Source organism: Xiphophorus maculatus, chromosome 18 (genome assembly GCF_002775205.1).
Source record: "Xiphophorus maculatus strain JP 163 A chromosome 18, X_maculatus-5.0-male, whole genome shotgun sequence".
Lineage (NCBI taxonomy): Eukaryota > Metazoa > Chordata > Actinopteri > Cyprinodontiformes > Poeciliidae > Xiphophorus > Xiphophorus maculatus.
In genome coordinates, this window is record NC_036460.1 from 6,742,947 (window position 1) to 6,754,733 (window position 11,787).

Here is an 11,787-nt window from a genome sequence, read left to right on the forward strand (position 1 = left end):
CCTTTCAATACAGGATGAATTATGGGCTCAAAACACAGGAGGCAATGTTGCCTTCCACTAGCCAAGCAACCAGCAGAATTGGTGCATGTGAGATTTCAAGCTTGTAAGAGTAGACGAGTGGGTTAGCGACGCGACGCAGGAAAGTTGAAAACTGTTCAACTATTGCTGCTTCAGTCGTATCCCACACCGAGTGGCGGAAAACTTTTGCTGTCATTTGTCATCCCCGTGTTTCGAGTGCATTATTTACAGCACAAAATGTATACGCAACACCCATAAAACACTGCTGCATTTTTATTTCTGCCCATCTCCTTAGCAACACGTTTGAAACCAGTTAGGTGTCCTAGCAGGCCACTCGGATGGCAAACCACTCAGTCTGAATACCTATATTCAAACCTGAAGTGACAAGGGAAATACAGGTTAGCCAGTATCCGATACTATGGCAACTAAACGCAGACTAATGGATGGTTATTATTGAGGAGCAACACTGACTTCTGAGAGTTTGAAACTCTTTTGAACTTCTTAATTTCCACACGGGATGTGAACAAATCTGCCTTATAATCTTTTGTGTACCTCCTGTTTACAGTGCTGCTGGTAAATACCAATCAAAGATCAGAATCCTGGAGATGTTGTTTCCACATTTATTTAGTCTCAGAAGTTAGAGCTCAGATCAAGACATGACGTTGGCACCCGAGTAGATCTTGTTGTAGTGGCACATTGGGGAAAAACCTGTGGGATTTGCTAGTTGTTCTCACAACTAGTGAGAACAACATTCACACTTTAGGAAACATATTCACAAAAGAAATTGCATATCTCTGTGTGTGCTATTAGTTTATTGTGATATAACTAGAAATAAGCAGTATTCTTCTGCAACATTCACAACCTGAAGATAAGTTATTGACTTCTGACTCAGAAACTTGAATTTCCAAGTACAAACAAAACACTGTTTGCAGGAAAAATACAACAAAAGCAGTGATTATTTTTTTAATGGTATTTATTGAGATTGAATCACCTGTACTGTATGTTTTAATGTGTGTTGTTTATATATTGCAGTCTTATGTTTTAAGTTTTTTGTTTTGTTTTGTTTTTGCAGCGCTGAACCAACAGCGGCTCACACAGAGCGCTCCTGGAAAACAGTCGGGACAGCTGCCTTCCAGCACCCACGGTGGAGTGATGGGAGGAAACAACCAGTTGAGACTTCAGCAGATCGAAAAGGAGAGACTCCGACTGCAGCAGCACAGACCACAGGTCAGCCATCAGTTTGGTCTCAGTACCTTAATTTCGGAGGGGGGCTTGAAGGGGCGCATTTCCTTTCTGTGTCCCATGAGTCATGGACATTACATTGGACCCTCAGTGACTCACAGGCAACAGCTTTATTTTGTTATGGGGTTGTAATGCCTCCTCTTGGTAAGTCATGAATTAAGTATAGTGGTGGATCTTAAGCCCCTTTGATCAGTTTTATTGTTCAGTTATCCTGCCCTCTGAGTCATATGTGGTAAATTTATCACTTCCTTACACTCCCGCCCACGCAGGGTGGTGCTGCAGCGTCCCCTGATTTACTCAGGACTGTGTCATAAGCTGGAGGCTGAGCTTTATGGTTATGAATGAGAGTGCTGGAGACTTTATTTACCCTGTCGTTCACTTGGGTTGTTTAAAGTTCATGGTGTAGGAAGTGACCCGTGTGTGTACATGCAACGGGCTGTGAGGAGAATACAGCCATCTGACCTTCCTTAGGGGCCACGGAGATCATGTGCTGTAGGTTTCAGCGGTCATGTTGTTATTGAGTCCTTATCAGGCACTGCAAAATTAATTTTGTTTTCACAGAAAGGTTTCTGCTACAGGAGCTCTGTTTCCTGGCTGACTTAAAATTCTTGCCAGATTTTTTTTGATTTATTGTTTTTGCTGGAATCTTTTGTCTTGTGGCTTTAATAGCTCCTGCAATTTGATGTGCATAAAACATGATAAAGGTTTAGTATTTTCCAGGAAAATACTACTGTTTTAGCATCAATAAACCTAACAGAAATTTTAAAAATTAGTTTTAAAAATATTTTTTTGTCTTACTGGTCCTGTACTTTAAAGATTAATGAGGAAGTGCCAGATTAGCCAGAGATCTATCTGTCGGTATTAGGTGTTCACCGATTGCAGTTTTTTGACCGACCACTGGTCTTTAAAATGCCTGACCTGCCGATATCAATTTTGGCTGGTACCATTTTTTTCTTTTAAATATTGCTAAGTTAGCAACAATGGGGTGAGTATTGTTACCCTCACATGTGCAAACATGACCTGATGGGCAGGTCTGTTGTCAGCCAGCTCTCTCACGTCAGAGCAAAAAGGCTGATTTTCAGATCTTTACGATCGATTAAAATGTGATCGTGGATGAGATCCGCTTCACATGCAAGTATCAGTCAAACGCCAATCTCCCAAAATTAAAGAAATCGGGACCGATTTAATGGTGCGTCCCTAGTTGGTAGCACTGAGTTAATGAACAAAACAGTGGTCACTGAAATGATTTGAAACTGACAAAAGTAACAATGAATAAAAACTTACTGAAAATTAACCAATGAAAATTAGATATTGCTTTTGAAATGTGGCTCAACAGAATAACAAAAAAACCCAAACTAGTAAAACAGACCTTGACAAAAATTATGGCACCTGTAGCCTAACATTTTGCTGTGCAACCTTGGCCGATCTGCAATGACACTGCCTAGTTATGTGCTATTTTTGTGCACCCACACATCAGCTAATCTGATGTTTGTGAGTGGATCTGCTTTACTTTGTAGCCTGCTATTGAAAGTGATCTTCTTTTTCTGGTCTTAACGGATGACTTTGCAGATAACTTTGCAAAACAAGCCGACTTGTCCATCAAGTTAGCCAGAGGCTGGCACTGGTCTTACCTTCCTCATCGAACAGGAAATGCTACTTCCAGTGTTGGATGGAAAGTACGCCTTTCCAGTCTCACTAGAGCAAGAAATCTAGGATGGCACAATGGTTGTGCCTTACAGAACAGAATGACTGTAAACCAGAAACTAGAAGCTGCTGCCTTGACACGCCAGTCACTTCTAGTTTGACACAAGTGCCACATGGAAATCTGTGACTTGCGTTTAAGCAGGACCTGTTTTGCAAAACTGTCGGAATAAGTCATAACCCAAACAACAAGAAAAAAAGTCCCCACACTTGTTGGGCAGTGACTTTTTATGCAGAAGCGTCACTCCCCACTCAGAGCCGGCCTTCCTTTTTGGGGGTTTTCTTCCCGTAAAAGCTGATTCTCAAAATAGTGACAGTGGTCAAGTCATTTCACCTTCCCGTTGAAGGAGTTGAAACAGAACAACGTGACATCATATCCTCAACCTTATCTAAAGCAGCATGTGTAGAAAACAATTGTCTTAGACTGTGGCGGCTGGCCCCTTGTGTAACATAATACTTTATGAGGGGAACAGGAGGGGGTTGTATGGAGCAATGTGTTACTGCAACTGAGGTGTAAGTCCAGAGGTTCCCAAATTTTTTATAACAAGTATCACTATTTTTAAGAGACGTGTTGGGTTATGTCATTAAAACAAACAATGTAGAAGTGGTTTGATTTTTAACCAAAAGGTGAAATTTCCACATCTGGAGCTTATATAATTTTCAGAAATTACTCCACAAGTTGGAATTCCTTTGGGGAAAATTGTAGTTTTCTCCATCAGAACCTCATCAGAAAATTAGGCATTCAAAAAGGACATATTGCATGCACTCAAATTTAGCAAACACAAGAGCTTCACAGACATTGAAAAGAGACCTTGCAAACCTTAACTACCACTGCAAAGAATGTTGTGTTAATTTGTCAAATTACATAAAATGTGGAACTGAAGAAATTGACTCAAGTCAGGAAGCATCAGAGATTCATGTAAACAAACTAAAAACATTACATTTCTAAAATATTAAAAATTGGCTTGAAATTTAGATTTCTTTTCATAAGATCTAAATTAGCAGGCAAATAAGCTAGTGTAAAGAGAAGTATTGAAAGCATGAAGATAAAAATAACAAAATGAGAAAAGGCTGACATTAGGCAGAGAAAGACTGTTTAAATAAAACACAATAAAGTTTTTGTCTGAATTTAAAACAATGTGGTAAAGTTCAACTTGTATATAAACAATTTTACTATGGTCCCCTTAGTAAAAATACAATTACGCCTTTGATGATTTATATTTTCATTCCTTTTTATCTAGGTTTTATATAAAAGACAGCTTTTTGGATTTGGACGCACAGTTAGAGAAACTCCCAATTTTACTATTGGAATTTTAGCTTAAAAGACTAGTTTTCAAATTTGGCATTAGGGATGCACCGATGCGAGAATAGGTGCCAGTGCCGATATTTTTATCGCAATATGACGCATATTTCTCTAAACTTACAACACCATGAAAAAAGTCTCTGCTTCAGTTAAACCCCTCGCCATGCTGCACTTCTTTAGTCACATGACCAAAGAAGTGTCACATGGCCAACCCTCCAAAAACAAAAATGACAACATGGAAAAAGCATCATTTGATAATATCAGCCCAGTTTCATTTATTGAACTGATACCAATTTGTAAAACAATGAAAAATGTAAAATTCGGCCAATACCGATGTTGAGAACAGAACCACTGTTCTCACCAGCACTTTTTGCTAGTTATAGTTAACTGTTGTCCTCTTTGCTCCTGTTGGGATTTTAATTCATTTATAGCTTGAAGAACATCATCTTTTTGGCTGCTGCTGTTAAGCTTGTCACAATAAGCAATAAATCAATTAATCACATGATAAAGGAAAGTGAGCAAGATAATTTCCATGTTCATGCTTCTTTGTAAATTGTATTTTTTCTTTAAAGAAATACAAATTTTTAATATTGAAAATTTAGCATTTTGAAAAATGCTGTGAATTTTTGGCAAACAAGTTAGTTTGCACTTTTATTTTTCCACAAAAATCCCAACTTGCAGTTTTGCCTGTTTTTCCCTTGTCTGATCCTAAAAATTGAAGTTCATTGTTGAGAGGACAAACTTGGATTTTTATGCCTTGGTCTCAGAATAGTCTGAAAGTGACAATATTGCCGTTTATTGCAATAATTTGTGGGCCAATTTGTTATCATGACAGGCCTAGTTGTCTCGCAAATAATGAATGCCATAATATGCACGACCGACTGTGGTACCATGGTATGAGATGGTTCAGACATATTTTTTGGAAGCTGCAGCTGTTCGTAATCAATTTCTTTCATCGCCCACAGGAGCTTGCTTTGAGAAACCAGCTGCCCACCAGTATGGATCAAGACGGCAGCACAAACCCCGTCTCCTCTCCTTTGGCCCAAGATGCTCGGACCATGACAGTCAACAGCTCTGACCCATTCCTCAACAGGTCAGTCTCACACAGAGAGCTCTGTAAAGAAAATGGAGGAAGTCTTCCTCTGTCACAGCAGAATCCCTGACTTGCATGAGGCTGCCTGCCAAAAAAACTTCCAGTTCTGGTTCGGCTCGTCATGCTTACTGGCTCCTGTGTGAGGGGGACCGATGCGCTGGGCCGTTTGAGGCCGCATTACGCAAGCTGCAAAAACAGAGGGCCTGTCTCTGGGCTTTAACCCTCCTCATGTTAATGACTCACACAGACCAGCCGGAAGTTTTCCGCACGGCAACGACCCCTGGTGTACAGCGGCAGCATTACAGGTCACATCAGAGCTAAAATGGTGGTGCGTGTTATGAAAAGCACTTTGTTGGGCCTTTATTAGATCGGAAACAGCTGCCGGTTCGGACAGACGGCAGAGTTCTCCGCACGTAAACGGAGCAGAGCGTCACAGCGGAGTGTAAATCCGAGCGGTTCAAGCTGACAAAGTGTGGAAAGAGCTGAATAGCAAGCAGGCTATGAGAGCATGTGGTCAGGTCAGTAGACAGGCCAAACTGACCCCCCCCACCCATCCCCGTTCACTCCGCTCCCCCCCTGCTCTCACAAAGGCTTCATTCATCCTGCCTCTGCCATACTCTGCCTACATATTTTTCTGCTAATTAGTACAGGCTTGTCAAATATCCTCTTTGCTCTTTTTGTCTTTTAGTCTCTTTCATTGTTGCTTCTTTTCCTGTTATATTGGGTGAAAAAGTGAAGTAGGTGTGTGAGATTTTAACAGATCAAATGCAGAAGCTTCTAGCTCCATTTGATGGCAAAGGAAAGTTGATCAATTCGAGAAAAACTTTTGAAGTTTCAGCTTGATTTGAATTAGTTTTAGGCCATTTAGGGGTCTGCAGCCTTCACAAACCAAAGAGCTGTTTTTGCCCTCGGTCCAGCTAAATAAAACTCTCCTGAAAAGACAACTTAAAAATGTTAATAAATATCTGTTAATTTTTCAAGAATACTAATATCATTTCTGTTTGGTTTTTGTTTGTTTTAAAACAAGAACAGAAACATAGAATAATGACTATAAAAAGAGAGGACAGATTCATTTTCTTCTACAGGATGTTGATGTGTGGGAAAAATTACGAAAGTAAAAAAAAAACAAAAAAACTTTGTTTCTGAGGTAATAATGACAAATGATATTAGCTTCATTTTATTGTCAAAATCAAATGTGGGATTTATTCCATGGAAAATGTGTGTATATATATATAAAAACTACTAAAAAAATAATTTAAAAAAAGTTGGTTCTGCACTTATTTTAGCCGGTTTATTCGCAAGTTGGGGACCCTTGAAGCAGTTTCTAATCGATGTTTTGATGTTTGCGGATGTCCAGCGGGACCTACCACTCCAGGGATGAGAGCACTGACAGCGGGCTGAGCATGAGCAGCTACAGCGTTCCTCGCACTCCAGACGACTTCCTGAACAGCGTGGATGAAATGGATACAGGTGAGTGGTGCATTGGTGCATCTCCGGCATCGTCATGGCAACAAAACGGACAAAACATATTAAATTTGGCATGCCTACCTGACAAAGGAAAAACCTACTCTTAGCTTTGCAGACCATTCTGATGCTGTGAGACTTTCTGACCCCGGCACCGTAGCCAGTCAGCATTTGTGGAATATTTCCGATTCTTTTCTAATGGAAGACAGATCTGGACTGCAGGCTGGCGGTCACAGAGCCTCTCTGAAGCAAGACTTTCAAAGACCTACAGACTGAGGTCTAGCATTAATTTCTCCCAAAACATTACAAACAAATTCCCATGGAAAATATCTCCCCCTTGATTGTAGCTTATGTTTCCCTCAAATTCTTGAACAAAACCCAAAGTTTCAGCCATGTGGAAGTCATCCGAGCCATTGGTGCAGCCGCATACCGTCGACAGCGCCACCTTTTACACCGCCTGCTGATAACGAGCCAAAGTTTTGGCAGCAAACTTGTGGGTAAAGTCAAGGTAAACACCTCTGTAACTTTCCCACATTGTGTCACGTTACCACTACACACATCAGTGTATCTCATTCTGGTTTTATGTTGCACATCCATACGAAGGAGTGCAGAGAAATGAAGTGAATTATGCAGTTTTCAAAATATTTTTTAAATAGAAAATATGAAAGATTTGAATTCTGTCCCCTTTTCGCCTGAAAACTACAGCCATTTGTTGGGTGTCAGAAGTCCACTAATTTGTAAGTTGAGTCCTCCTTTGTGCTGTTCTGTGAACACAAAAAAGTTTTGTAGAGAACAAACGGGATCATAGTCAGAGGAACGCGTTTTGTTCCGCATTATAATAATGTAACACTCAACCGTTTGTTCATCACATAAAATCAAACCAAACTGCATAGATGCTTCTGATTCAGTTCAGCTGTATTTATGTGTTGACAACAAATATAGTATTGAAGCACTTTACAAAAAATTTAAGTAAACTTTGTAGCTTGATAAAATGTGAAAAAGTTGAAGGGAAGTCAATAATAGATTATATGTGACTGCTTCCTTTCATAGTTTGATCTTGAGTAGATTATAAAATACTGGCCGTTTCCAGATTATTCTTTTATAACCTTACTAGTTATCAGGTTATTTGTTAATTTTGGAATCTTCAATATTGTATTATTTCTCTTTTTTTATGCTAAAAGTTTCTTGTCTTTGCCTTGATCCATTTCCAAGTGTGTTGCTAGATTGCAAGCAATCTTTAGTTTTTTTCCTAAAACTGTGATTCCTGTTTCCCTGTCTTGTAGACTGCTCACTTTCTTTGTGAAGTGATTTATTTTGGTTCTGTCATCACTTCCTGTTGAGGCTTGATCCAACAAAAAAATGTAATCTTCTGTCCATCAGGAGACCCTCTCCCAGCCTCCATTGCATCGCAGCCCAGCCGATTCCCCGACTACCTGGACGCCATCCCCGGAACCGACGTGGATCTGGGCACCCTGGAGGGCGAGAACATGGCGGTGGAGGGCGAGGAGCTGATGGCTAGTCTGCAGGAGCCACTGAGCTCCGACATCCTCAGCGACATGGAGTCTGTGCTGGCGGCTACCAAGATCGACAAGGAGAACTTCCTGACGTGGTTATAGAGGACCCAAGGAGGGTGGGGCCGGGCGGGGCGCTCCGTACCATTTGTTCCCCGCTGCGCTCTGAACCGTCGCCTGCTCTGATCTGTGAAGGATTCATAGATGCTTTTACCAGACATTTCAGCGAGCCTCTCTGAACTTCTGTGCCTCTCAGCATGTAAGGCCTAACCTCTTTTCAGGCAGTATTCTGATCTTTTCAGGTGTGTTTTTATCTTTTTGAATTTGTCTGCGTCTTCAAGGCTGGCCTATGAACAGACAATTATGCAAGGGCCCCAAAACTTTTCACAGGTCTGTCAGCTTATTTACCCAGATGGTAGCTGAAGCGACCAAGTGCATGTTGTCTTCTGCAAGGATTTCCCATGTTGCTTCCCACCCGGAACCTCTGGAGCCTCGCTTGTTTTTGCAGTGCGACACTAAGCATCTGTGTTTGGGACTATTGAATTTAGTTAAATAGCTTTATGTTTGCCTCAAACATTTTTTTCTTTTTTTTCAACGAGCCTGCAAAACCAAAAATGATGTATTCGAAGCATAGAGAACAATACTGATTTGGAGTGAAGGTAATTTGAGGCGCGATTTGGAGTTGGTGGCTTTGCTTTTTGTTGGGGTGGGGTTTGAAACTGGGGACCGACTCATCGCTGCTTGGCTGTGCCAGCAAGTCTAAGTTAAACCTTTAATAGATCAAGTGCCTTCGGATGTATTTTTTAAAGACGCGAGCAACTCGAACAATTTACCCAGTATATATAATGCAACGATAGGCGTCAGGCTGTATTCATGCATGTATAAGCCGCATGTTAATTGTTTTAATAATCAAACTGTATTATGTTTTATAAACGCAAGGTGAATTTCGGGGATCTTTTTCTTACCCGTAGCTTCTTTTTCTCTCATTCTTATCCAAGCCTAACCTAAAATGTGTGTTTTATTTGTAGCTTGTTACACATGTATAATAGCTTAGATTTTTTTAAAAAGGCGGGTTTTTTGGGTGGGGGAGGTTGTTTTGCTCGTTTCTCTTCCTTTAATAACTTAACAGGGTCAACTGTAATGAGAGCATCAGATTCCCTCTGCCAAGACACAAACTAAATCGTTTGGACTTGTTCATCTATCTTCTGATTCTCTCTTCTTTTGCTTTACAATATATATTCACCTATTAGTGTTATTGCGTTTTTATTCGTCGCGAGCTGAATTTTTATCCTTTCTCTGCTAAATATTAACCAAAAAAAAGGAAAATCTGTAGACTCCACAGATATTATCGCTCAAATCAGTTCACGCATGTGACAGGATATATGAATTTACAATGTTTGAACCGGAGCGCCCTCCTCGCAGCCCGCTCTGTGTGATGCTGCGTCGAGCGTCTAAAAGCAGCAACAGTTTGAATGGGCTGGGCTTGGACAAGTTAAAGCAGGTTTTAGAGTCATGTTTAAACGTAACCAAGAAGGAAAAGGGTTTGGCTTATTGCTGGAAGTTACACGGTGTGTGTGTGTCTTGTTTGATGTTTAATGGGATAATTCACAAACAATCAGATATTTCAGTCACGATTCCAAAGATGTTTTTTGTCTATTTCTAATTACTTTTTTTTTTTTAGTTTTGTTTTTTCTTCTAATGACACTACCCTTATTTTTCACTTCCATCGTCGGGATCGAGGAATGTCAATCGGCCTCCACATGAACAAAACTCTTGATTCTGCAAAACAGTATAAGCTAATGAGATGTTTTCTGTATGTTTTAAGTGTTATCGGACGCATCTGACTAGTTCCGGCGGAGAGGTTTGGAGGTTTCTGAACAAAAGAGAAAGTGATTTTCGAACAGCGAGCGCATGTTTACATAATTTTACAAAAATGCTCCGGCCGCTGTGCAGACGACACACCGACAGCTTCTCTCGTGATCATGGCGATGTTTACATGGTGGCTACATCTGTGCATTAACTGCAGTAACCTTTCGGATAATCTTGCTAGAGGCCTTGCTGGATGGCACGCTGATTCTGTTGCCAGCCCAACAGTGAATTGATAGCATTAACGTGATGGAACACATGCTTAAACATGTATCTTAGATTAGAGGACATTAACTGTTTTTTTTTCTTTTTTATTTGTTATTTTGTGTGAGAACTTCATTGTAGTACTGATTCTTACTGATCATGAAACCGTGTTTTGATGGATTTTAAAACAGTGTTTGGAGAACAATGCAACTAAAATAAGTGGTACCCCACAATGCTTCCATAACACAGCTAGTTTTCATTTAATGCAGCGACGCTTTTTTTTCTTTTTTTTTTTTTTTTTTGTTGTCACATAACTGATTTTTATTCTTACCTAGAGTGTAAATTGTAAGAAAATTAGTTGTTGACTCATTTTAACAGTAGAACTAATCACAAGTTAATTTGTTTTAGTATTTAGAGTTTTCTAAATGCACATGAAATGAATTTATATTCGGTAATGAATGTTCATTTTTGATATGTGCATGTGTTTTAGAACAATAAATTCTGTTACATTATACGTTTCTTTATATGATACTTTGAAATTGGCCTTAAATAAAGTATATACATTGTTTTAAATTTAATTTGTGTTGTTCAAAGTGTTTTTATTCATTTATATATAATTATACACATTTTCTGCAACCTCTGCAAAGCTTAATCAAGATTTATGAAACTTCTATTGTAATACAGTACATATGGAAAGTATTCACTTTTTTCACATTTTGCTATGTTACAGCCTTATTTGAAGTTGTATTAAATTAATTTTATTCACAAATGCCCTATTATTTCAATGTGTTTTTAGAGTATTTTGCAAGTTTATTAAAAACAGAAAACCAAGAGCGATCTGAAAATGGCTGAACAGACTTCTGGATCCAACCTGATGGAGCTGGAAAAGAACTGCAAAGAAGAAAGGCTCAAACTACCAAAAGTCAGATGAGGTAAGATGGTGGCACCAAAGGCTGGAGGCTGGAATTGCTGCCAAATGTGGAGCGATAAAGATGTGAATAATTGGATGAAGGTGATTTCTTGGGTTTTCTTATTTTTGCAAAAACCTTTTTTTCCCACATTGAACCATAGTGAAAGGATTGAAAATTTTTCATGTGATTTTACACTGATAAGGTTCAAAAGTTCAGTGAATAAATCTTGAGCTAAACAAATAAAATGGAAACATAAGTATAATTTAATATTCAAGAAGGGACTTTTCTCAAAAAAGATAAGACCCATTAGATGCATTGTGAAAATTATTGCTTATGGTTGGTTACAGAATTGCAGGTTTCTGTTAGTTTTTTGTTTTTTTTCTAATTTAAATGTTTCAGTTAGTCGAGTAAATCAGACAACCGGAGTATATGGGAGTGCCAGATTTGAAATTTGGATTTTGAAATCCTAATTTT

The 11,787-nt window shown here is 39.3% G+C and overlaps 1 protein-coding gene across 2 annotated transcripts in view; it reads left to right on the forward strand.

Moving 5' to 3' along the window:
- yap1 (Yes associated protein 1) overlaps positions 1-10,983 on the forward strand; it is a 33,686-nt gene extending 22,703 nt beyond the window's left edge. Inside the window, exons 6-9 of one of the 2 annotated variants that reach the window (XM_023351447.1) lie at positions 1,091-1,245; positions 5,230-5,357; positions 6,715-6,827; positions 8,202-10,983. In XM_023351447.1, coding sequence (XP_023207215.1) covers positions 1,091-1,245; positions 5,230-5,357; positions 6,715-6,827; positions 8,202-8,437 — 632 coding nt within the window. In that variant the 3' untranslated portion in view covers positions 8,438-10,983. The remainder of the gene's footprint in view (positions 1-1,090; positions 1,246-5,229; positions 5,358-6,714; positions 6,828-8,201) is intronic. The other variant, XM_005796837.2, reaches the window with a different exon arrangement.
- Positions 10,984-11,787: the final 804 nt, after the last annotated feature.